The following is a 27,407-nucleotide window of genomic DNA, read 5'->3' as shown; positions in this document are numbered from 1 at the left end:
CTCAGGTGATCTGCCTGCCTTGGCCTCCCAAAATGTTGGGATTACTGGCATAAGCCACCATGCCCTGCCCTACTATTCAGTTTTAAAAAGTTATATATTTTTTTGAGAGAGTCTTGTTCTGTCACCCAGGCTGGAATCCAGTGGTGTGATCATCGCTCACCATGTGTGCCACCATGCCTGGCTTATTTTTGTATTTTTTATAGTGATGCGGTTTCACCCTGTTGCCCATGCTGATCTTGAATTCCTGAACTTGACAGATCTGCCTGCTATAGCCTCCAAAAGGGCTGGGATTACAGACGTGAGCCACCACACCTGGCTGAAACCCAGTATTCTTAAATATAACTTCTCTCAACTGCAAATAAATGAGCTCAAGAGAATAAAGACAGGGTGTTCCATAGTTGTTTACCTTTAAGCAAGTAAGAGCAAATAGGAAGCAGGCAGTGTTCTATTTGTTCTCATAAATATAAACAGAGAGAGTTCTATTCATAGGATTTCTTAGGGTTATTTTCTCCTTAATTGCTGGTAGCTTTCAGAAAAGAACCTTTACTCTTAGGAAACTAATTTTAATACAATGATGCTGTACTTGAGAGAAAAAAATAACTAAAGGTAATGATTTTAAATAACTAAAATTACGGGTAAGAAACAGAACACTCCAATAAGAAACCCAGCTTTTCCTGAACTCAGTTTAATTCACCTTTTAAACTGTCTGATCAAAACACTTTTTTTCTCCCCACGTCTCCACCACCAGCAGAGTATGGGAAATACAGTTCTAGATTCTCAACTGAATATATTTTTCTACAGGTATAAGAAAAATACTATTAAATTGGCCCCTGGAAAGTTTTGTGAACAGTAAGAGTCAGGAGTAACTGCAACCATTTACAACGAAAACCTCACACCTTAAGTTTTACTAATTTCTTTTTTCCTCCAATTCACCTTCAAGAAAGGATATTCATTAATTAGCATCTGCAGGTTTGGCTAATTATGTATTAAAAGAGTGTTGTAAAGTTCTTTATTAATATATGTAGATTTGTTTTTTAGACGGTGTCTCACTCTGTTGCCCAGGCTGGAGTGCAGTGGCACGATTTCGGCTCACTGCAACCTCTGCCACCCAGGTTCAAGCAATTCTCCTGCCTCAGCCTCCTGAGTAGCTGGGATTACAGTTGCGCACAACCATGACTGACTAATTTCTGTATTTTTAGTAGAGACAGGGTTTCTCCATGTTGGCTAGGCAGGTCTCGAACTCCTGATCTCAGATGATTCGCCTGCCTTGGCCTCCCAAAGTGCTGGGATTACAGGCGTGAGCCCGTATGTTGATATTTAAACCTTCAACTAAATCATTAAAATTTGTGCCTGAGGCTAGCGCAACGGCTCATGCCTGTAATCCTAGCACTTTGGGAGGTTGAGGTGGGTGGATCATTTGAGGTCAGGAGTTTGAGACCAGCCTGGCAAATGTGGTGAAACCCCATCTCTACTAAAAATACAAAGAAATTAGCTAGGTGTGGTGGTGGGTGCCTGTGATCCTAGGTATTGTGGAGGCTGAGGCAGAGAATCACATGATCCAGGGAGGTGGAGGTTGCAGTGAGCTGAGATAGCGCCAGTGCACTCCAGCCCAGGTGACAGTGTGAGACTCTGTCTCAAAAAAAAAAAAAAAAAAAAGGTTTGTGCCTGTGGTCCCAGCTACTTGGGATGCTGAGATGCGAGGATCAGCTGAGCTTAGGGAGGTTGAGGCTGCAGTGAGTCATGAATGCACCACTGCACTCCAGCCTGTGCAACAGAGTGAGTTGTTTGACATGTCAAAACAAATAAAAAACACAACATGGGAGTGCAGATACCTCTTCAACATACTGATTTCAATTCCTTTCTGAAAAATTTAAAATTACACATACACATATATTTTTAAAGTTTCCCTTAGAAGTATTTCTAAAGGAGTTGTGACCAATAGAAGTACAGACGCAGACCTCTGACAGCACCCCTCTAAAAGCCAGATCAGCTTTCCTTAACTATTTCAACTTTACATTGTGAAAATATTACATTTCACTCTCAAAAATAATTAATTCTTTTATTTTTTCGAGACAAGGTCTTGCTCTGTCACTCAGGCTGCAGTGCACTGGCAGGACAGTGGCTCAATGCAGCCTCAACCTCTTGGGCTCAAGCCATCCTCCTACTTCAGCCTTCCGGGTAACTGGGACTATAGGCGCATGCCACCACACCCAGCTAATCTTTGTATTTTTTGTAGAGAATGGGTTTCACCATGTGGTTCCAGACTGGTCCTGAACTCCTGAGCTAAAGTGATTCACCTCACCCGGCCTCCCAAAGCCCTGGGATTACAGGAGTGAGCCACTACTGTGCCCAGTTTTGATTACTTTTTTGTTTGTTTGTTTTGAGACTGAGTCTCACTCTGTTGCCCAGGCTGGAGTGCAGTGGCGTGATCTCAACTCCCTGCAACCTCCACCTCCCAGATTCAATCTTAGCTCACTGCAACCTGTCTCCCAGGTTCAAGTGATTCTCCTGCCTCAACCTCCCAAGTAGCTGGGATTACAGACACCTACCACCATGCCCAGCTAAATTTTTTTTGTATTTTTAGCAGAAGTGGGGTTTCACCATGTTGGCCAGGCTGGTCTCCAACTCCTGACCTCAAATGATCCACTCACCTCGGCCCCTTAAAGTGCTGGGATCACAGGCGTGAACCACTGTGCTTGGCCAATTAATTCTTAAAAAGAAAATGTTTCATATATTCCATCATATCTACACAAACATATATGTTTAGAGACATGTGCCTACCTTTAGATTCTCAGGAAGAATGACAAGAAGTGGACATACAGCTGCACTGGCTACAGTAACAAACAGTAATGAACATTTCTTTACCCTCAGATGTGGGAAGGAAAAACAAGTGGGGTGTGGATTAAAGAACTGTCAGATTCAGCTGCATTAAGGCCTAATCGAGCTGAACACTTTCCATCTGAAGAAATGAACTGACAGAACCAAAAGCAGCCAACCAGGGTAAGGATAAAATTCCTGCAGTATAACAAGTAGACAGAAATAAGCATTTTCTTTTGACTGAAGGAGATCTATTTTCTTAAGAAGTACAGTCTTCCGTGGATTGGATGGATGGGAACCATAACCTTTTACCTTGGCCAGTTTTTCTCCTCTGAAGTTTAAGGTGACTGCTTCTGTATTCCGAGGATTATGAACCTCTATGTGAACTTCATCATTATCTTCATATTCTCGAATCAGTGCTGCTTTCAACCTGGCCATTTCGTTCTGTTCTCCATGGACTAAAATCTACACAGAAGAAATGTTAAAAGAACATAAGAAAACATCGTTCAGATTAATCATGGTCTTTAGCTGAATTATTAAATATATGAAATAGAAACATACTTAGAAGCTCTGAAACTTTACTACTTTTAAGGACCTCCAGCTGATTCAACTTGTATACACAGTCATTCTGTTTGGCTTTAAAAGATCCTTATGTGGTACTATTTGAACAGAGTAAAGAAACTTCTTTTCTACTCCAGTCTTTGCCACTAATGAGATATATGCCTTTTCCATGTTTCACCGCTTCGCTGTTCACAGTGGGAAAGGGCTGACTTCTGCAATCTTTCAGTTTTAAATGCCTATGACTCTGGTACAAAACTATTGCTACCCTACTGCCTCAGAAAACACCCATGGTTCTTTCTTTTTGAGATGGAGTCTTGCTCTGTCGCCCGGGCTGGAGTGCAGCAGTGGCGTGATCTCAGCTCACTGCAGCCTCCAACTCCTGAGTTTAAGCAATTCTCCTGCCTGAGCCTCTCAAGTAGCTGGGTTGAGGTGCAAGCAACCATGCCCAACTAATTTTTGTATTTTTAGTAGAGAGAGGGTTTCACCATGTTGGTCAGGCTGGTCTCGAGCTCTTGACCTCAAGTGATCCACCCACCTCGGCCTCCCAAAGTGCTGGGATTACAGGTGTGAGCCACTGTGCCCAGACACACTGTCTCCTTAGGTTTCTTAAAATCAAACTTTCAAAGGATGCTGTGAAGAAAAAGAGTTACTTCTGATGTTTTCTTCTATTAAAGCCATATCATATATATATATATATATATATATATATATATATAATTTTTTTTTTTTTTTTTTTTTGAGACAAGTCTTGCTCTGTCACCCAGGCTGGAGTGCACTGGCGTGATCACAGCTTACTCACTGCAACCTCCACCTCCCAGGTCCAAGTGATTATCCTGTCTCAGCCTACTGAGTAGCCGGGATTACAGGTGCACATCATCACAACTGGCTAATATTTGTATTTTTAGTAGAGACAAGGTTTCACCATATTGGCCTGCCTTGTCTCAAACTCCTACCTTGTAATCTGCCTGCCTCGGCCTCCCAAAGTGCTGGGATTATAGGCGTTAACCACCGCGCCCGGCCTACCTCATATATTTACACATTTTTGGAGAAAGGGTCTCACTCTATTGCCCAGGCTGGAGTGCAGCAGTGTGATCATGGCTCACTGCAGCCTCAACCTCCAGGGATCAAGCAATCCTCCTGCCTCAGCCTCCTGCATAGCCAGGACTACAGGCATATGCCACCATGCCCAGCTAATTTTTGTATTTTTTTTTTTTTTTTTTTTTTTTTTTTGTAGAGACAGGGTCTTGCATGTTCCCCAATGTGGTCTTGAACTCCTGGGCTCAAGTGATCTGCCCACCTTGGCTTCCCAAAGTGCTAGGATTACAGGCGTGAGCCACTGTCCTATCTTTTTTTTTTTTTTTTTTTTTGGTATCTCATCCCAGTAGCACACTGTGCCTATCCTAATAAAATATTTCAGAACCAAATGGAACACTATATTATTTTCTATATTTCTTTAAAGACAGGGTCTTGCTCTGTCACCCAGATTGGAGTGGAGGGCATAATCTTGGCTCACTGTGGCCTCAACCTCCCAGGCTTATGCAATCTTCCCTCCTTAACCATCTGGGTAGCTGGGACTACAAGCATGAGCCAGTATGCTTGGCTAGTTTTATTTTATTTTTGTAGAGACAAGGTCTCACTATGTTGCCTAGGCTGGTCTCAAGCTTCTGGGCACTCCTCCCACCTCAGCCTTGCAGAGTGGTACGATTACAGGCATGAGCCACGGTGCCCAGCCCCAAATGGAATATTTTAGGGAGTATTTAGAACTGCCTTAGCTACCAGTCCTTTTCCATTCACTTTTGTAACTTCTATCTTACGAGATAGATTGTTCTTTTTGCTTTTTTATTTTGAGACAGTCTTACTCTTGTCGCCTAGGCTGGAGTGCAGCATCACGATCTTGGCTCACCGCAGCCTCTGCCTCCTGGGTTCAAGTGATTCTTGTGACTCTCGGATTACAGGCGTGGGCCATTATGCCTGTCTAATTTTTATATTTTTAGTAGAGATGGGGTTTCACCATGTTGGCCAGGCTGGTCTCAAACTCCTGGCCTTAAGTGATCCACCCGTCTTGGCCTCCCAAAGTGCTGGGATTGCAGGCCTGAGCCACTGCGCCCAGCCAAGATAGATTGTTCTTAGCCTCTCACACCTGGTAGATGGCTTGTGGCTGGGCATGGCCAGCACCAGCATGAGGCAGAGGCTCACTGCTTGGAGGGGAAGGGCCTGGGCCTGGCTGCCTGAGCAGAATCCTGGTGCTGCTGCTTATTAGCTGTGACCAAGTTATTTCACACCTCAGTTTTCTCATCTGCAGAAAGGCTGTTGGTCATGAAGATTAAGCAAGTCAGTTCATACAAAACACAAGCACAGTGCCTGGCACATGGTGAATAATCAATGTTAGCTATTATTAACTACTATCACAACACTACCAGTATTGCAATTTTATCCTGCTGATGTACTTTTGCTGGAGGTGGTTATTAAAGGAAAATGAGCATGAAGTTCAACCCAGGAACTTAAACTGTCAGCAGAAGTAGAACCAGGGGAGTGATAGGATGAAATGGGACTGAGGATCAGGTGGTGACACCACACAGGAAGGGCAATATGGCTTTTCCTCCCTGGCTTGGAAATCTGGGCAAAAATGTTCATACACACATACAATAGGAAACACCTGGGAGGAGCCTTCTGTGACTAAACTCTACAGGCCAGGACGCTATGGACAGGAGAGTGCTTTTTCTCCACCAAATAATCTGCTCATTAAGGGTCAGTGGGCAAATACCTGTGAGGCCTATTATGCTAGAAATAACTCAAAAACTAACAAAAGTTTCCATGAAAAGGTACTCAACATTAGTCATTAGAAAACAAAAATCAAAACCACGATGGGATACCACTTTACACTAGCTGAAAAGTGATACAACCCGAATGTCCATCCACAGGCAGATGGATAAACATGTGGTCTCCACATAATGGACTATGACTTCGGCATGAAGTTCTGATGCCACAACATTATGAGCCTTGAAAACCTCGTAGGCATTATGATTCCTCTTACATGAAATACCTAGAATAGTCAAATTCACAGAAATAGAAAGGAGGTTTGAGATTACCAGGGTAGGGGGAAGGTAATGGGGAGTTACTGTGTAATGGTCAGAATTTCTGTTTGGAGTGATGAAAAGCTGTGAAAATAGACAGTGGTGATGGTTGTATAACACTGTGACTATAACTAATGTCACTGGTTTGTACCCTTAAAAATGGTTAAAACTGCAAATTTAATGTTAGATATTTTACCACAGTAAAACATATTTCATATTCAAAAAGCAAGCAAACAACCAAAACTAACAAAAGGCCATTTCTTCTAAACTGCTTTCCAATATACTCAGAAAGGGTACTTCATCTGTTTTCTATTATCTATAGAAATAGATAGAAAATAGATAGAAGTACCCTTTCTGAGTATATTGAAAAGAGATGAAGAAAATAGATGAAATATCCTTCATCTATTAGAGCTCTTCTAATTAAAATACATACTTTTGGCCAGCTGTGCACTGGCTCACGCCTGTAATCCCAGCACTCTCGGAGGCCAAGGCGGGCTGATCATGAGGTAGAGATCGAGACCATCCTGGCCAACACGGTAAAATCCCATCTCTACTAAAAACATAAAAATTAGCTGGGTGTGGTGGCACGCACTTATAGTCCCAGCTACTTGGGAGGCTGGGGCAGGAGAATCACTTGAACCCAGTAGGTGGAGGTTGCAGTGAGCCAAGATCGCACCACTGCACTCCAGCCTGGGCGACAGAGTGATACTCTATCTCAAAAAACAAACAGAAAAACATACTTTTTTCAGCTTACTCCTCCTTTCCGATTCCATCAAAATATCTAACTTATTTTTAGTAAGTTACATGATACTTAAAAATATAAATAAGTCATATACTAACAAGGAGCTATATAGTGCATTTGACATCTATTTAAATCTTATACTATTATGTGACTTGTCCTTCTCCTCTCTCCAAATTATCCTTGCACTATTGCTTATTATTAAGCATTTACTATGTGCCAGATACGATACTAAGTGCTTTAGATATAAGTTCTCTCACTTCGTCCTTACAATAACCTTATGAGCTATTATTATTCCTATTTAGAAATGAGGTACAGAGAGGTTAAGTAACTTGCCAAGGGTTATACAGCAAGTAAGAGATGCAGCTGGCATTCCAAACAAGCAGGCATACTCCAAGCCTGGCTCTAAAATTACTGGGGAGGCAGCAGAAAATAATTTAAAAAATTAGAATTGGGATTGGTAGGTCTGAATAAGAGTCAGTTAAGATGGAGAAAGTGTGCAGCTTGCTTAAATCAACGGGGAGTTGTAAAGGTCAAATCCCAGTGCAACTGAAAGGCTCTGTTCATGAGGTGTTGCATTAGTAGATGAGGATGCTTGCTTTGTGAACTGGCTGCTGCATAGTTCCTTGGGTATGCACCTTTTTTCCCCTTTAATACAAAAAACAAAAGTCAGTCCTAGGCCGGGCGCGGTGGCTCACGCCTATAATCCCAGCACTTTGGGAGGCCGAGGCGGGTGGATCACGAGGTCAAGAGATCGAGACCATCCTGGTCAACATGGTGAAACCCCGTCTCTACTAAAAATACAAAAATTAGCTGGGCATGGTGGCACATGCCTGTAGTCCCAGCTACTCGGGAGGCTGAGGCAGGAGAATTGCTTGAACCCAGGAGGCGGATGTTGCGGTGAGCCGAAATCGAGCCATTGCACTCCAGCCTGGGTAACAAGAGTGAAACTCTGTCTCAAAAAAAATAAAATAAAATAAAATAAAAAAAGTCCTAGACTAACCACATGAGGCGGTTTCAAAGCACGAATGAATTCACTGGTTTGCTGGTAATCTGTGTGAGCGGAGAAGGAAATGTAATCCACAGACATTTTCAGCGGCAATTTCTGTCCAGACATGGTAGTGATTTCTTCAGGTTCAGACATGATGTGCTGTTGAAAATAAAGAAAAATAACAAACGAACGACTCAGTTAGAAACATAATGGTACCTTTTAATTTTTTTCATGCAGTCATAAACTTATGTTAAATTTAGGACCTTCAGCACAACATCATCGTAAGTGATGCAGTAAATACCAAATACTTATGTTCTCAATCAATCAAACATTTAATGAGGAAAGTAAACAAATTAACTAGAACCCATCTATCTGGAGTGCTGGCAGTGAGAATCTTAACTCTTATGCTTAGAAAGACAAACCTGTATTCCCAACTATTCTTGTGCTTTCCAAAGTAATTTCCCAAATATGTGGATACATTTCTATTCTGAAAAAAACATTTTTTTTTTGGAGTAGGGTTGCATTTTGTCATGCAGGCTGAAATGCAGTGTGCGATCTCGGCTCACTGCAGCCTCAACCTCCCAGATTCAAGAGATCTTCCTGCCTCAGTCCCCCAACTAGCTAGGACTACAGGCACATGCCAGCACACCTGGCTAATTTTTGTGTTTTTTTAGAGACGGGATTTCGCCATGTTGTTTAAGCTGGTCTTGAACTCCTGAGCTCAAGTGATCCACTCACCTTGGCCTCCCAAAGTGGTAGGATTACAGGGGTAAGCCACTATGCCAGGCCTGAAAATCTATTGTTATTATTTTTTAAGATGGAGTCTCGCTCTGTCACCCAGGCTGGAGTGCAGTGGTGCCATCTCGGCTCATTGCAACCTCTGCCTCCGGTTGCAAGCAAGTCTCTCTGCCTCAGCCTCCCAAGTAGCTGGGATTACAGGTGTACACCATCACACTCAGCTAATTTTTTGTATTTTTAGTAGAGATGGGGTTTTCCTATGTTGACCAGGCTGGTCTCCAACTCCTGACCTCAGGTGATCCGCCTGCTTCCGCCTCCCAAAGTGCTGGGATTACAGGTGTGAGCTACTGTACCCAGCCTGGAAATCTATTTTAAATACAACATTGTCACTAAAGAACTTTATAGAATAAGGTAAAGTAATAAAGATTATCAAAATAAAGAATCATATATTTTTAAAAATAAAGTAGATGTTAATGCTAAAGGATGAGAATGTCATGCCTGGTGCTTAGAAATTGCCTCTCAAATTTTGCATACATTTTCTACAACGTCTCCATCCCTAAGAGCTGAAAATCAACCATTTTATAACAATAGAAGGCAGTCAACCCAAACACATCCTACAGCTTTTTAAGATCCTACATATTAGTAAACCTCTTCTTCATTAGATAAGGGAGGGTATTCATGTGTTGTCTCAAATAGGTTCCTATCCTTTCTTCTCTACCTGCAATCTGATGAGCACTTGTAAAACTTCAATGTGTACATCTATCACCTGGGACCTCATTATGCCATTCAGTGTCTGCATAATTCCACATCCTACACACATCTCTAGCTACCTATTTTCATCCTCATTTTTTAAAATCAAAACTTGTATTATTTAAAGAACGATTTCAATGGGAAAACCTGTGAGGACCCTGCCACCTCCATAATTCTGATTAGGAATAATAAAATAGCCTGCGACTCTACCTGACCTTGGCAAGTGTCCCTTCTACACAGTATCCTGCTATAATGACGCCATTCCTCTTATCAGTGCACCAGCTTTCAAATAACTCTCTGGATAAGCCACTCTGCATCATGCCTGGGGAGGCCATTACAACACTGGGACCAATGTCATCAAAATGATCCATGCTCTAAGAGAGAAAACAGAATGGGAAGAGTATGTTAGCTACCAGCAGCTATCAAATCATTCTTTATTTTTAAAGAATAACAAAAGGCTAGGTAAGAGATTAATCACACTACTGAAAGGACCTTCACAAGATCTGTAAACATTTTGAGTTCAATTGCCAAGTTCCTAAACAGTGTAGGTTAGGAATGATAGAAAAACCAAGTAATAAAAAGCAGTAAGTTCACCCTGATCTTCCAAACCTATTGGAAGCTAGAGGGCCATCAGAACCATCAGAATCATCTTCAAGTGCCTAGCAGGTAGGCAGAAAAGTAAAAGGAAGGGTCAAATGGGTCTTGATCTACCCATGACACAACTGAAAAAACATTCCCAAAGACTCACAGTGGCTTTGCATGCTTCAGGAATATTTTGAGCTGGCCTGGAAATCAAAAGGTTTAACATTGTTCTAGGGAGAATTTGTTTATAATCCTTAAGTAGTTAACTTAAAATACATACTTTATGAAAATCCCTATTTACAACTGGAAGACCACTTTTAAATTATTTTGGATATCAATTATTTTATTATGATTAAGGCATCAATTTGAGTTAAACAGGATTTTTAAAATTAAATAAAATTAGATTTTATTGAATGCTTCTAGAAAAGTATATACAAATTTTCATACATGGAATTTGCAGCACTAATCAAAAAGATGATTTGGTTTGAGTGAGAAGAGAAACTTAACTACATAATACAAGAAGCTTTTCTCCTCAGAACTTTTTATTCTACAGCAAAAGAGATGAGTATTATAAATAATGAGAACATATGGCTACATGGGGCAAGTGGCAAAATCTGTTGAAGCAAAAAAAAGAATGTCAGCTGCTGAAGTTTTGATTTCCTGCAGAAAAATGACACCTGCTAGAGAAGAGGTAAGACCTCAGCAAGATGAATTCAGCCAGAGTTGCACCTCCTACAATTTTTATTTTATTTGTATAGAGACAGGGTCTCACTATCTCACCCAGGCCAGTCTTGAACTCCTGAACTCAAGTGGTCCTCCTTTCTCAGACTACCAAAGTGTTAGAATTACAGCTGTGAGCCATCCCTCATGGCCTCGTACCTCCTACTCCTAATGACTGATTTGGTTTTATCCATCCTTGTCTTTCATCCACAAGCACTCACCTTGAGGTTACTAATGTGTTTGAAAACAAAGGGATTATTGATGTTGATCTGTTTGCGGATTTTGTCATTCATGGCATTTACATATGTCTGGTATACTGCCATACACTTCTTGGCCAAAGATGATGCATAGTATATTGGAATGTCATGTAGTTCTGGGTGATTCTGCCAGTACTCATCTAGAGAGATTTTGCAAGAAACAAATATCACTTTGTTACATGGGGTAAATAGTTCAAATAATAAATGATACACAGAAAAACAAGAAATGATACACACACAACCAAGAAATAAAGCATGTAACTACATTTTAAAGAGTTTAAGCAAAATTATCCTGGTTGTAGCTAACTTAAATTTACAAAACCAAAACTTATTTTTAAATTGTGTGTAACCTAGAAAGAATGCTATGATCATGGTCCAAAGAGTGGAGGCTTTTAAAAATGACTCAGTATAAGTTTACAATGAAGACTATAACTTATTACCATAATAAGACACTAAGTAATATATTTTTATTTAAAGCCACCACAGAAAAAACTCTGTGAAAAACTGTGATGGTTTTAAATAAAACTGTATTATTAATATTTCAAACAAATTTATTCACTGCTAATTACAAAACAGAATTGCCAAATCAATTAACTGATTTTGAACACGTAAAAAGAAAGCATAGTCACATTAATGCTATAATTGGTTTTTTTGTTTTTGTTCTACACCAAGACTGTCGCCCAGCATCGAGGGTAGTGGTGTGATCATGGCTCACTGCAGCGACCTCTCGGGTTCAAGTGATCCTCCACCTCAGCCTTCTGAGGAGCTGGGACTACAGGAGTGTGCTAACACACTTGGCTACTTTTTTTTTTTTTTCTGTAGAGACTGGATCTCACAATGTTGCCTAGGCTGGTCTGGAACTCCTGGACTCAAGTGATTCTCCTGCCTCAACCTCCCAAAGTGCTGGGATTACAGGCATGAGCTACCACACTCAGCCATGCTTACATTTTTAAAAACTACTAACCAGTTTCTGATAATTAATGAAAGCAGTGAGCAATATACCTTTGAAGACTTATGTTCCGGGAAAAGCCCTCATTCAATCCCCAAATTTTATCAAGGTAGGCCAAAAGACACCCTTTATTCTAATAGGTGCCTCTGCAGTTTTAAAATGTATTATATGCTTATTATATAACTTAAAACTATAATTTCTCATTTTCAAAACAACTTATGAAGACATCATCTTAACTAGCAAAGTAAGGGTTAAAAAAAAGGCTTAATATTGTGTGAATGTTACTTTTCAATTTGATTTATCAATGATAACTCTATATGAGGACAAAGACTTTCTGTCACATGTGTTACAAATAAATTTCCTGCTTTGTCATCTAGTTTATCCAATACATGCTCTGTTTAATTACCCTTATGATTTCTTAGATACCTTAAAACAGATTACATCACATCCCATAATCACACCACAATTTCCTGTTTTGTTGTATTTTTATGAATAACTTTGATTAAAAAAAGTTAAATAGTTTGTCCAAGGTCATATGGATCCAGCCATATGATAGATCTGATCTGAAACATAGATAAGATTTGAAAGCAGCTGTCCTTTTTATTATACTATATTACAAGGGAGAATTTAAGAAAAAGGGGCAACCAGTTGCATAGAGCAGATGGTAGAATTGCTAGATAAAAATACCAACCACCCAGTTAAACTTCAATTTCAGGTGAACAACAAAAGATTTTTAGTATAAGAATATATACCAATGAGACCAGCCTGGCCAACATGGTGAAACCTCGTCTTTACTAAAAATACAAAAATTAGCCCGGTGTGGTGGCGGGTGCCTGTAATCCCAGCTACTTGGGAGGCTGAGTCAGGAGAATTGCTTCAACCTGGGAGGTGGAGGTTGCAGTGAGCCGAGACAGCGCCACTGCATTCCAGCCTGGGTGGCAGAGTGAGACTCTGTCTCAAAAGAAAAAAAAAAAGAATGTATATTAAATATTTGGAACACTTATATTAAAACATTATTCAGTATTTATTTGAACCTAAAATTTCATGGGTTGTCCTATAGTTTCATTTGCTAAATCTGGCAACCCAATTTGATGGTGACAACATTGTTTAACTTCCTAACTTCTCTGCTCTTCATCTTACTGGTTATGAAGACTTTTATTTCAAGACTTCTAAAGATGAATTTGACTTGTAGTTAGGAAGGAGGACTAATCAAGATCAAAAGACTGAATTAGATTCAGATTTGGGAAATTCAGCTTCTAGATGTCCTATCTGTTACAGATTTGCTTTTGATCTGGGGTCATTTCTTCCAACTTTCCTTCTGGTTTCCTTTGCAGTGTGACGGGGATACTATTTTTCCTCCTCACCAAGATAGCAGAACAGAGAGGAAGAGCTAAGATGCAAGTGTTTCTAGAGCTTCACAAAGAGGTTACATACATGCAAAGCATCTACTTTTTTTTTTTTTTATGAGATGGAGTCTCGCTCGCTCTGTCACCCAGACTGGAGTGCAATGGTGTGATCTCAGCACACTGCGATCTCCACCTCCTGGGGCCAAGCAATTCTCCTGCCTCAGCCTCCCAAGTAGCTGGGATTATAGGCGCTCGCCGCCGTGCCTGGATAATTTTTGCATTTTCAGTAGAGACAGAGTTTCAACATGTTGGCCAAGCTGGTCTCAAACTCCTGACCTCAGGTGATTTGCCCACCTCGGCCTCCCAAAGTGCTGGGATTACAGGTGTGAGCCACCATGCCTGGCCAGCACCTTCTTTTATTCTTTAATAAGAGTGCTTTTTCCAAATAGCACCACAGAATGTGAGGTAGAAGGGATCATTAAGTACAAATGTATGCTAAAAAGTAACACCCATCGTTCCTCTTATTACAAAAAGTTATACATGTTCACTGAAGTACTTGTAAAATGGAGAAAAGCAGAAAACAAAAAATATCCATATTCTCACTATCCACATTTAATATCTTTCCGGTCATTTGTGTGTGCATTTTTTACCTAAGTAGGATCAGAGTACATTAGATAGTTTTTTTTTTTTTTTTGAGACGGAGTCTCACTCTGTCACCCACGCTGGAGTGCAGTGGCACAATCTCAACTCATTGAAACCTCCACCTCCCAGGCTCAAGCAATTCTCATGCCTCAGACTCCAGAATAGCTGAAGCTACAGGTGTGCGCCACCACACCTGGCTCATTTTTGTATTTTTGGTAGAGACAAGGTTTCACCATGATGGCCAGGCTGGCCTCAAGTGATCCTGGCCTCATGTGATCCACCTGCCTTGGCCTCCCTAAGTGCTAGGATTACAGGTATGAGCCACTGCACCCAGCCCAGAGTATACACAGTTTTGAACCCTACTTTTTTGGTTGACTTAATATATTATGTGGAAGTATGTAATTACTCATCTGTAATACAATTTTTTCCCATAATGTTATATTTACTGACGTATTTCTTTGAAAATACTTAAATGATGAATACCTTTCCTGACACAATTTTCTATAAATCTCATTTATTTCCCAGAAGTGGAACTGCTGGCTCAGGGTACGCATATTTTAAGATTTCTGATAGTAACCAGAAGAGGGCACCAGTTTACATTCCCAGCAGCAGTGCCTGAGAGTTGCTGTTTTCCTGGGCTCTTCCTAGATCCAAATCCCTATTTTTAAATGAAGAAAACTGAAGCCCAGAGCAGTGGAATGACTCATCCAAGACCACATTATTATCTTGATAAAATGACAAAAGATTTTGATCATCTTCCAAACAGAAAAGAAATGGCATACCCAGAATCAAGAGCAGCTCCTGAGCCCTTCCAAGAGCAAAGACAGGAATGAGACCCCTGCCTCCTCTGTTTACGATATCATGGACAGTGTTACAGAATCTTGCTTCTCGCTCCTCACGTTTCTCATGGATATGGGTCCCATAAGTAGATTCCTAAATAACACATTAGAAGAGTGAGACTAAGACAGATAATCCCCAAGGAATTAAAGCTATACATCAATGAAATGCTGAGGGGCTAAACAATTCACTTCTCGATTAGCATGCTGTTTACTCAAACGTACGTTGTCATAATAGTCATTGGGAAGAGCAAGCAAGAATGCTAGAATTCAAGCCCGGTACAGTGGCTCACACCTGTAATCTCAGCACTTTGGCAAGCCAACGTGGGCGGATCACCTGAGGTCAGGAGCTCGAGACCAGCTTGGCCAACATGCTACTAAAAATACAAAAATTAGCTGGGCATTGTGGTGGGCACCTGTAATCCCAGCTATTCTAGAGGCTGAGGAAGGAGAATTACTTGAACCCAGGAGGTGGAGGTTGCAGTGAGCTGAGATCACACCATTGCACTCCAGCCTGGGCAACAAAGCAGACTCCATTTCAAAAAAAGAAAAAAATTAAAAAAAAAAAAAAAAAAAAAGGCCAGGTGTGGTGGCTCACACCTGTAATCCCAGCATTTTGGGAGGCTAAGGCAGGCAGATCACCTGAGGTCAGGAGTCGAGCCTAACCAACATGATGAAACTGCGTCTCTACCAAAAATACAAAAATTAGCCAGGCATGGTAGTGGGCATCTGTAATCCCAGCTACTCGAGAGGTTGAGGCAGGAGAATCGCTTGAACTTGGGAGGCAGAGGTTGCAGTGAGCTGAGATTACACCACTGCACTCCAGCCTGAGCGAGAGAGCCAGACTCCATTTCAAAAAAAAAAAAAGAATGCTAGAATTCAAATCTAAAACTTTTTAGAAAATGGAATCAGGAAATAGTCCAAAGCTGTATCTTCTTTCCATGTCTTTTATTTTTATTTATTTGTATTTTTACCATTTGCTTTCTATTAGGAAGAAAAAGGTTATTTCTCCCATCTCTGATAAATCAAAGCTTTTAAAATAGAAATAGATGTTGTTTCTTATACTTCTGTTTAAGAATATCCTAAAAGTCTTACTAGTGTGATTCACTGACCAGAAGCATTGACATCCCTTGGGAGCTTATAGGAAGTGCAAAATCTCAGATGCCAGCCCAGACTTACTGAATCAGAATTTGTATCTCAGCAATATCACCGGATGATTTATAAGCACATTAAAATATGAAGCACTGCTTTAAAGCATGGTACTATGAAAATAACTACTTTTTCTGAGGGTTCAAAAAAATCCATCTTCCCTTAAATGAAGGTCAGTTTATATGCTGGGCACAGCATGGGCAGAGCCGAATCTGCTCACATGTTGTCACGGGCGGCAATATGTACTGGCCTGCATGCCTGGGCAGCTGGGGGATGCAGTAGGTGGTGGAGGAGAAACAGCTCTTCCTCCTTGAACCACATGCACCTGCTGTTCTTATACATCCCAAAGGCCTGCAAGAGTTCTCCCCCAACTCGACTCTACGGTCAGCAACACACGTCCCAAGCCGCCCCAGGAGAGCTTCTGTACACAGTTCATTTTTCGCTCCCCTGAGACTTGCAATCTAGAAGGCAGACAGCACATTCAAAGATGAACAAAAAAACAAGTGAGCACAGACTAAGGGCCTGAGGACAGTCACCATGGCAAAGGAGTGAGGTCACACCATTTCTAAAACAACCCATAAGATGTTCTTCTACAAATTCTCGCCTAGAAAAACATATTTTGGAGACAGGGAGAGGGCATACCCAGTAAAAAAGATCCTGCCCAGAGACGGCCTGGCGTCTCTGATATGAGACTAGAGTGAATGCATTTAACAGCAAGAAAGTGAAGCTGCAGTACAAAAAGCACTGCCCCAGTTTTTTTTTTTTTTTTTGAGACTGAGTCTTGCTCTGTAGCCTAGGCTGGAGTGCAATAGCGTGATCTTGGCTCACTGCAGCCCCCACCTTCCAGGTTCAAGTGATTCTTGTGCCTCAGCCTCCCCAGTACCTGGGACTACAGGCGTGCACCACCACACCCAGCTAATTTATATATATATATATATATATATTTTTTTTTAAGTAGAGACAGGGTTTCGTCGTGTTGGCCAAGCTGGTCTCTAACTCCTGGCTTCAAGTGATCCACCCGCCTTGGTCTCCCAAAGCATTGGGATTACAGGCGTGAGCCACCGCGCCTGACCACCAATTTTCTTATATTAAAAAAAGGTAAGTTTATATGAAAGTGAGATCATAATACTATTTTCCAAAAGAAAAAAGTCTGCTTACATTATATTAATCACAATATAGTACATTAATACTTACAATGATAAGAATATCAGGCTTAATATTAGGAATTTCAGCTGCCATTAAGTGCCTATCTTCTTGTCTTGAGAAATCTCCTGTGTACAAAAGCTGTGGGAAAAAGACAAAGCCAGAAGGTTAGGATTTGGGGAAGGCTTCATTTTGCTAGTGAAGAGATTAAACTCACGAAATCTAAAAGTGCAGTTACATTTTTTTTAAAAGTCTAAAACTGATGAAATTTCCATGCAGTTCTTGTGTCCAGTAGCTTAGTCAGTAAACGGTCCAGTGCTTCAATGATTTCATCTAATAAACGGGAATAATCTATTCCCAGCATCCTCTCACAAAGATAACCTACATAACATTAATCCGCTTGGCAAACTTGCTCTGAGCTTCTTGGAGAAAAAGTGCATGCTGATAAGGAAAGGAGTGCACTGAGATCCATGGTCTAAAACCAGAATAAAATCGTAAGAGGGTCTGCACCAAATTCCAAGAGAACTCAAATCTGCATTCCTGCTACTTACTTTTTTGTGCCCTGGAGCAAACAGCAAGAATAAGTAATTCAGTGATATATTTTACAATTTAATGTCTGAAAGTTTCAAAGGTATGAACAGCTGTGAAAAATTTAGGACAATGTTACACTAGAGCACTCGTTCTCAACTCTGGCTGCACATTAGAATCACCTAGAAAACTCAAAAAGGAAAAGGCCAAGCTACACCTCCAGGTTTTGATTAGTTATTTTTCAACAGCTCACTAAGTGATTCTTATGTGCAGCCGGAGTTCAAAGCTGCTGCTCTAGAGTTTAGAAAGCTAGTGGTCCACCCACATTTTTAGAAGTTCAAGGATTCCCCAAAGATCTTTTCTAATTAACCCCTTTCATTCTTGCAGTCCACCTGCTTAGGGGCTTATCTGTGAATCCTAAGATACTGGCTGGGGGCTCGGGGGATGACATGAACACCAAATGGTGTTTTAATTTTAAATGGATGCAGCCACAGAGATACCTCTTCCCTAACCAGCTTCCTAAAGGACACTGAATTCCATGGTGTGAGGGAACTTACTTTTTGAGATGTTTTACTCTTTTCTCAGTCTTAAAAATTTTTTTTTCTCTGTCTTGATAAAGAAAGTATTGTAATGGAGGTAGGAACTATATTTAAAAGGAAAAAGTGTCAACTGTATTTTTATCTTATGTTTCAGTGTTCTGACACTTTTGCAAGTCTTAGAGAATTTTTTTTAGTACTACTTGGTGGCACAAAGCTCTGCACTGATTTCTCTGGGGAGAAAAGCGCCGGAGCCAGAGGGTACCTTCACGCCTGCGATCTCAATCATGAACATGGCGGCTCCTAGGACGTGGCCTGCATGGTAACACCAAAACTTGATTCCTGCAACTTCCTTAACTTCATGAAAGTTGATAGTTTCAATTTTGTCCATGCTTTCTTCCAAATCTGTCTCAGTATACAGCATGTCGTCTGCCGATATGTTACTAAATTTTGAAAGATGCCCACAAAAACAATTAAGAGTCAGAGTTTTAAAAAAGCCTTTGAACACAAAGAAATTGTGGATAACATATACGTGAAGATATTTCTTAAAAATATACTTTATAAATTATGCAATTTAAAATATTTCAGATATTTTGTGTTTTTACTCTATTGTGTGTATAGCTACAAAACTTTATTTTAAACAAACCACGTAGGAAATTAAGACACTAAGCTCAACGTACTCTCAACTTACAGTAAATTAAGGCAAAATACTCTTTAGGATAGTATTTCTCAAATTTTCTTCCTGCCCCAACACTCTTGAAAGATATAACACACTCACATACATTGGACCATGGCAGGTATTTCTCACACTGGGATGAGAAAAGATTTTTCTACAAAGTCTAGCACAACCTTTCTCCTGAAAGTTATGTTAATGTACTTATAAAAAAACAAGAGAGAACAGTGGTTAAGGACACTGACTCTGGAGCCAGACTGTTTTTGGTTCAAATCCTACCTCTGTCTCTTACTGTGACTATTTTAGGCAAATAATTTAACCTTGCTGTGCCTGTTTCATCATCTATAAAATGGAATTTATAATAGAACCTACATCATGAGTTGGTATGAAGATTAAATATATTTATCTCCTGGCCAGGTGCGGTGGCTCACACCTGTAATCCCCGCACGTTGGAAGGCCAAGGTGGATGGATCGCTTGATGTCAGGAGTTCGAGACTAGCCTGACCAACATGGTGAAACCCCATCTGTACTAAAAATACATAAATTAGCTGGGCATGGTGGCACACACCTGTAGCCTCAGCTGCTCAGGAGGCTGAGGTGGAAGGACTGCTTGAGCCCAGGTGGTTGAGGCTGCAGTGAGCTGTGATAGCACCACTGCACTCCAGCGTGGAAGACAGAGCAAGACCCTGTCTCAAAAAAACCTTCAAGTCAGGAATGTGTTAGAAATACAATAGGTTTCAATTACCTTGTTACTGAATGATTAAATTACTGATTATACATGAAAAGAGAGCACCTCATTTTAAAACACAAAATGCTGAAGCTATCCAAATGTTCTTTCAGGGAAAAAAAAAACAACACAAAATGGTCCATATCTGGAACCATATGTACCGCATGGAGCCATTATTAGATGCATAATCTAATCAAGTAATTTACCTAACTTTGACATAATCGGAAAGAAGCCATCTATAAATAGCTTTTGTGGCATGAGTCATAAATGTTCTTCCTTTGAAGCTCGTCTTCTGTAGAAACCAGGGCAGAGCTCCACAATGATCCAAATGGAAACTTAAAAAGAAAGAGGCTGCATTAATTCTTAAAATTATCCATCAGATACCATGTAATAAAACTGTTGCTTACAAAACAAGTTCTATACAAACAACTATTTACTGACACTTCCAGAAAACCAAGAGTTGGTAAATGCAGAAGGAAGAAGTAATGCATACAGTTCTAATATGGAAGAAAGATTTTTAAAGTATCACTTTTAAACAGCAAAAAACTTTATTAGTGAATAATTCGGAAGGAAGACTATTCCAAAACTATATAAACTCTGTTTAAAAATAGTTTCAATAAAGTTGAAATGGCATTCTTATAGAAGAATGTGACAAAACAGTGACCTCAAGGAGATATCCTGGAAAAGGGCTTCCTTAGTCTCAAGTTTTACAATGACTCAAGATACGTACTATCTCTTTCCCAGGTACTCACTGGACTTAGATTTAGAGGTAGGTAAGTTTTTCACAGTAAACTTCTCTAGCCTGTAATGACATTTTGGAGCATATTGCAGACATCTCAGTCTAAACCACTGAGATGTCTGCAATATGCTCCCTAGCAAAAAACACTTTTAACAAACCAAAATCTCAAAATCTGGTAAAGAAGGATCTTGACAGTAAACGTCCGTGAAAAACAGTATCGTTAATAAAGGAAAAAACTTACTGACTAATTAACAGGAGATCAATCTCAGCTGGGTCAATTAAATCAATGTAAGGAAGAGCATCCATTCCTTCTAGGCCAGGGTGGATCCCACAGTCCAGCTGAAAGAGATAGGAAAAGAGATCACAATCTCCTGCACATAAAATTCATTCAACAAATGGACAATGATTACAGACCCATCACCCATATACTCAAGATGGATTCCAGGCACTAGAACTTGGAACATGATTCTTATTAAATGTGGCAAATATGCCATTAACAGTTCTAACTTCCCAACAAATTTAAAATATAGCTCACATTTAGGGTCACAGGATGCAAAGTACAAAACGGCTTCTTCACAGCTACTTTTGGTAGTCATTCTAACAATGAATTAAATCTTTTTCAAAAACTTTGATATCAGAAGATTAAAAGTTAAAAAGTTTATAGATTTATTACTACCAAACGACTCTTGTGAGAATATAATAATTAGAAATAGGAAACTTACCTGACCAGGATAATTTAACTATTTTAAGGCATTAGGGAACAAATTCTTAAGATTCAGTCATTAAAATTACTTATTTTATATGGCGTTACTACCAAATTAACACAACAGATGAATAAAAAGATGCCTCTGGCTGACATATACATGTTCTTTTCAGATTGGGAGGAGTTGAGAAGAAAGGGGAATCAAAGGAACGTGAGACAGAACTGATTTTCTAATGAGTAGCTTAGAAACCACCTCCTCTACTCCATCTACCGTTCAGGCTTAGAGAAGCAGAGTAACTTGTCCAAGGCCAGCAGCCCCAGTGGGACTTGGGGATCTAACCTTCTACACCAAGGCTTCACCCCCACATGCTGGAGGTGGCTAGAGCTCTGAATATGTTCAGGGTGACTGGGTCCTTGGAATCTTCTACTGGGGGTGGGACAGGTAGGTTGGCTCAACCCTCCAGGAGTGGAAGAGGGAATGTGAAGAAATAATAGTTCAACAGATCTAGCTGACAATTTTACAGTCATAGAATACATCTTCTTAATCAACTTAATGTTTTGTCAAATTACTAAGTAGAAGTGTGTATTAGTTTTTCTCATTAACCCTATGCAGCATAGATTGCATGCACTATAACATTTTTCTGGGAGCTAAAAAGATAATAGTCTGCTAGAAAAGACTAACACCCAATTCAGAGAGAGCCATACTATTCAACTGAGTACAAAAATAGTAATTACCATTATTTTTCTTCCTTTGAACTCAAGAATAATACATGATCTTCCTACTTCTTGCCCAGCTCCACTGTAAACATTCAAGGGGAGAAAAAAAAGAATTAAAAAAAATCAAAATTAAGTCCAATAAACCTACACTTTTTACAACTTACATTATATCCCATTTGGTGACAGCACCTCACTGTGAAAAATTCCGAGGCATGAGAGAGTTCTACAACATCACAAAGACAGGGAAGAACAGTGTCCACGGGAAAAGATGAAAAGTGGTCCTTGGGAGTCCAGGGATCTTGCAGTTGTTAAAATCGAGAGAAAAGGCGGTAGAGACCCAAGAAGCCCAAAGCTTTGGGCTTGATTTAAATTCAATCTTCTGAATTTTAGGATTAAATTATGATGTATTTAAAATGTAAACTAGCAGTTATGCAGATTATGTAATAATACTTTTAGAATCAGCACTTAAGTATAAAGCCATAAGCATTTCAACATTGTCATTTTCTTTAAGATCATAATGTGTATTTGCCAAATAGCTTAAATACTTATTCATACGTGCATTTCAATCCCTTTTTCTTTTACCTTCTGTTACTTCAGCATATTTTATATCAAGTACTTAAATAATTTGTTTCTTCTTAACTTTTCAGCCATAATTTGCAGTGGTCACAAGGCACACTTAAAGTTAAACCTCACCTTCCAAATCCCTCACATTCTTTGATGCCTTTTCCCAATCACTTCAGCTCACAATTCACTCACTCACTCAACATTAAGCAGTTTCTTTTTTCTTTGATGGAGTTTCATTCTTGTTGCCCAGGCTGGAGTGCAATGCTGTGATCTTGGCTCACTGCAACCTCCGCCACCCAGGTTCAAGCAATTCTCCTGCCTTAGCCTCCCGAATAGCTGGGATTACAGGCATGTGCCATCACATCTGGCTAGTTTTGTATTTTTAGTACAGATGGGGTTTCTTCATATTGGTCAGGCTGGTCTCGAACTCCTGATCTCAGGTGATCACCCGCCTCGGCCTCCCAAAGTCCTGGGATTACAGGTGTGAGCCACTGTGCTTGGCCACATTAAGCAGCTTCTATTTGCCAAGCACTGTATTAAGTGCCTAGGACATGGAAATGCCTAATACACGGACCCAGACCTCAAGGAACTCAGTCTACCGAGACGGACACGAAATGGATCTATCCCCAAACTGAGATCCTACCTCCAAGCTGGTATTGATAAAGAATATCAAACAACTGCAGACGAGAGCCGCCATAAATTCCTGGCCTTCCACTTTTTGAATATTTTTTATTTTTAATTATTATGGATACGTGGCCTTCCACTTTAACTGGCCCTCAATGTTGCCTGGCTGTGTTCTCTGTTTTGTTTCCATAGCAACTATTTTCAAACTTTCTCCCCTTTCCCAAATTTCTCAACCCTCTATCCTCTTCTTCACTTAAGGCATGGGCATCTTCTGCATCAAAAAAATAAACAGTCCGTTTGTAAATTTCCCCAACTTCATGTACCAAGAACCTGCCCACAGCTGTCTCCCTCCATTTCTCCTCTATAGACAGACCTCTCTTTCTATGGCAAATCTTCCACCATTCTACTCTATGTACTTCCTGCCTCCTTCTGAGAACTGAACACTGCTGTGTCACTGACATTTCCCTATCTGCTCTTTACCATCCAAATTTAAACATACTACAGCCATGTGCATCCCACATTAAAGTCCTTTGAGTCTGATCTCCTTCAGTTCCCACTTTATTCTTTCCCCACCTGCCTCCTAGGCCAGTGGACCCTCCACCTGGACATCCTCACCTTCCACTCACTCCTCAATTCACCATCCTCTGGCTTTTACCAATCACTTTTCTGAAACTGTCCTTGCTGCTCAGTAGTCATTTCAGTCTTTTTTTTTTTTTTTTTTTTTTGAGAGACAAGGTCCCCCTGTGTTGCCCGGTCTGGCCTCCAACCCCTGGGCTCACGTGATCCTCTTGCCTCAGCCTCCAGAGTAGCTGGAACTATAGTTGTCAGCCCCTGTCTTGTTCTCTAGGCAGCCTTTGTCACTCCTAAGGAGGAGTGCTTGCTCCTTCCTCAAGCACCTCACCCTTGGCTTCTCTGACCTGATAGTCTCATCCTGTCTTGCTGGTTTTCCTGTTTCCTTCACATATTCAGCCACCTCTGACTACCCTTTAAATGTTGATATTCCAAGGGTTCTCTCCTTGGCCCACTTCTCAATCTTCATTTTCACCTTTCTTACTCGCTAAGGACTTCCAAGCCTGTATCTGCAACCCAGATTGTTTTTCTGAATTCTAGACCTTTAATATATACATGTGACACTAAGTATCTCTACTAGGATCTCTCCCAGGGACTTCATATTCAATATGCCAAACTCGTTTTCACCACATGCCCTGTACTTGCTCCACTTTCTTCCTGGAATGCTCTGTCTTCAGATATTGACGTGATTGGCTCCTTTGCATTATCTGGGTCTCAGTTCTAATGTCACCTTCTCAGATACTTTCCCTTGACTATCTCATCTAATTTGCCCTTCACAGCAAGCCACAACCCAGCATCATGTCATCTTAACACTTACAACTACATGAAGTTATTGCATCTACTTATGGCTTATTTCAGGCTACTAAATGAAAGCTTCAAGAACACAGGCATTGTCTATCGTATTCACTTCTGTATTGTTATGGCACCTGATGTGCAGTAAATCACAAAAAATACTTATTGAATGAATAAAACTCCTAAATCATGGACCTTGGAAATATTACGCTAAATGAAAGATGCCAGAGACAAAAGACCATGTATTATGTGGTTGCCTTAAATGAAATGTCCAGAATAGACAAGTCGATACAGAAGTAGATTAGTGGTTGCTTAGGGCTGGAGAGGTAGTGGGGATTGTCTATGACTGCTAATGAATACAAAGTTTCTTTTGGGAGTGATGAAAATGTTCTGGAATTAGAGAGGTGATGGTTGTATAACTCTATGTTAAGGACGACTGAATTACACTCTTTAAATTAGTTGTATGGTATGTAACTTGTATCTCTAATAAAGTTGTTACAAAACAACCCAACTCCCAAATTTACCGGTTGCTCCATCTCTTATACTGCTTGAGTGAACAGCACGACCCTTTCTCAACTGCTAGACCTAGGAAACTGAGTCATCATAACATCCTCTCTGCCCGGCCTTCCCTCCCAACAATCATCCTTTCAGATACATCTGATCAGCCACAAAATCCTGGAGATTTCATTGTACTCTCTCACACTCATTTCTTTCCAACCATGGCCACTCATTTCACTCACTATAGGCTCTCAGAACTTGGACTTGAATCTTTCAATCATATCTTACTGGATCTGCTCTACTCAATCCATCCTTTTATTCATCTTAATGTATATTCATGTTGTGCCAACTAATATCTACACTGCTGCCAGGAGTGATTTTCCTAAAACATAATTCCCACAATATCCATGCTTGCTTAATATCCTTTGTTGGCTTCCTTTAACTGACTTGATAAAGGTACAAACTCCTTACTACGTATATGAGGTGCTTCCTACACTGGGCCTCGACTACCTGTCTGTCACCTCATGTGCTAACTCTTCAGCTACAGCCATGAAGGATCTGGTCACAAGTTGTGACCACTCTCGCTTTCTTTTCTTTTCTTTTTTTGTTGAGATAGAGTTTCACCTGGTTGCCCAGGCTGGAGTGCAACGGCGGGATCTCCGCTCACAACTTCTGCCCCCCAGGTTCAAAGTTTCTCCTGCCACAGCCTCACAAGTAGCTGGGATTACAGGTATGCACCACCATGCACGGCTAATTTTGTATTTTTAGCAGAGACAGGATTTCTCCATGTTGGTCAGGCTGGTCTCGAACTCCCGACCTCAGGTGATCCACCCACTTCAGACTCCCAAAGTGCTGGGATTACAGGCATGAGCCACCGTGCCCAGCCCACTCTCACTTCCATATGTGCCACTTCCACTGCCTAGAACATCCTGGCCCCTACTCTTTAACTCCTCCTCATTCTCTAGGACTCAGCTCAAGCATCACATTTTTCAGGATGCATGAGGTATCCTTTTCCCCTCAATCTGTCAGAAATCCGTTTTCCATACTTACACAGTGCTCAGTGCAGTGCCTACCCTAGCTCTTATATTAGCTGTTACTCACAAAGCATCTACCACGATCCTTACTCTTCAAGTTTTCTCTTATTTCCATAAAAGAAAACGGGTTCAGTGAGGTTGTTGTCCTAGTAAGTGGTCAAGTAGATAATGAACTTCAGGTCTGACTTCAAAGTAATGGTCTCCCATTATTCCAAAGTATCTCTCCAATACTTCCCGTTGTGCACTGTAATTCTCTTCCAAAGGGCAAGAGCAATTAACAGGGCCCTCTGTTGCATCTGTATCCCCATGTGTGGTGCTTGACACTTAGTGTTTGCTCATCACAGGAAGAGATGACAGGTGTGAACTAAGCAGAAGGAAACAGACTCGATCAGGTGCTCAATGAAGCCTTACTGAATGAATGTGTAAAGAAGATACTTTCTGCTTTTTGGAAAATGTATATTCATGTTGTGGCAACTAATATCTAACAATAAACATGTGGATTCGAAATGCTCATCTGTAGGAATTCAAGTTCTCTACATTTGCATTTCCCCTTCAGCAGCATTCCCGACTGATGAAGGCCATGTCCACTGAAAGGCCACTCTCCTTATGGACAGTCGAGGGCTGAGTTTTTGTCCCTGCACTTTCTCCTCTCCTCCCAGCTTTACACCTTTCTTATTCTACTAGCACCTGAGCTGAGAAGATCGAAACTCATAGCAAGTCCCTAATAACTTCCTGGCACATGTCAAGCCCTGGTGTTAAGAAACAAGACTTAGTTCTTCCTTGCACCGCTGTAGCCTCATTCAGGTCCTCCTCTCATCCTGTCGGCCATCAGCGTCACCGGCTCCCTCGTGACTTGACCTGACGCGCACAGATCCATGCTAGTGCTAAATGACAACCCCTTTTAGCGTGTATGAAAGCGACCGGTGGCCCTGTAAACTTTTTTTTCCCTCCGACTCCAACATACCCTCCCCTGACTGATCAACAAGCAAAATCCCATTCACTCTAGCAGGCCCCTTCCGACCAATGGTCCTCCAACCCCTGGAGCCTGAGAAGCCTGGCCTGCAAGGGCGGACCAAGGGCCGGCTGCCGGGGTAGGTGGGAGCAGGGGCGACGGAGGAGGCCAAAGTCTCCGGTTACCCCTCGCGCCCCTCACAGCCCGTGGCTTCATTCCCTCTCTCGCTGGTCCCTTACAGGGGTCGGATCAGCAGCTGGTCGCTCTCCTCAGCAGGAATCGCAGACATCCCAAAAGTGTGAGGGCGAAGTGCAGGTGAAGAACAGGTCGCCGGGGTCTTCGTAAATTAGAAGCACAGCCACGGCCAAATTAAAAAGGAAGAACCCCATCCATCAAGATCACAACTTCCGTCACTCCGGAGCCCGCGACATTAGACTCCTCCCTTCAACTTCCGGT

General features: G+C 41.0%; 1 protein-coding gene across 2 annotated transcripts in view; it reads right to left on the bottom strand.

The window, feature by feature from the left end:
- Window positions 1-27,398, bottom strand: part of CPSF3 (cleavage and polyadenylation specific factor 3) — a 57,528-nt gene extending 30,130 nt beyond the window's left edge. Inside the window, exons 1-11 of one of the 2 annotated variants that reach the window (XM_064363832.1) lie at window positions 27,191-27,398; window positions 21,936-21,999; window positions 20,739-20,836; window positions 19,965-20,093; window positions 18,624-18,801; window positions 17,346-17,435; window positions 14,949-15,099; window positions 11,194-11,369; window positions 9,886-10,044; window positions 8,195-8,341; window positions 3,130-3,282 (exon numbers count right to left, since the gene is read on the bottom strand). In XM_064363832.1, coding sequence (XP_064219902.1) covers window positions 3,130-3,282; window positions 8,195-8,341; window positions 9,886-10,044; window positions 11,194-11,369; window positions 14,949-15,099; window positions 17,346-17,435; window positions 18,624-18,801; window positions 19,965-20,093; window positions 20,739-20,836; window positions 21,936-21,999; window positions 27,191-27,240 — 1,395 coding nt within the window. In that variant the 5' untranslated portion in view covers window positions 27,241-27,398. Of the gene's footprint in view, window positions 1-3,129; window positions 3,283-8,194; window positions 8,342-9,885; window positions 10,045-11,193; window positions 11,370-14,948; window positions 15,100-17,345; window positions 17,436-18,623; window positions 18,802-19,964; window positions 20,094-20,738; window positions 20,837-21,935; window positions 22,000-24,088; window positions 24,107-27,190 lie in introns of those variants that run through there. The other variant, XM_064363833.1, reaches the window with a different exon arrangement.
- Between the last annotated feature and the right edge of the window lie 9 nt (window positions 27,399-27,407).

The sequence above is a fragment of the Aotus nancymaae genome, unplaced genomic scaffold, assembly GCF_030222135.1.
Source record: "Aotus nancymaae isolate 86718 unplaced genomic scaffold, 86718_ANA_hifiasm-v0.15.2.pri h1tg000057l, whole genome shotgun sequence".
Lineage (NCBI taxonomy): Eukaryota > Metazoa > Chordata > Mammalia > Primates > Aotidae > Aotus > Aotus nancymaae.
The sequence above is the reverse complement of the archived record's forward strand: the minus strand, read 5'-3'. Positions and strand labels throughout refer to the sequence as shown.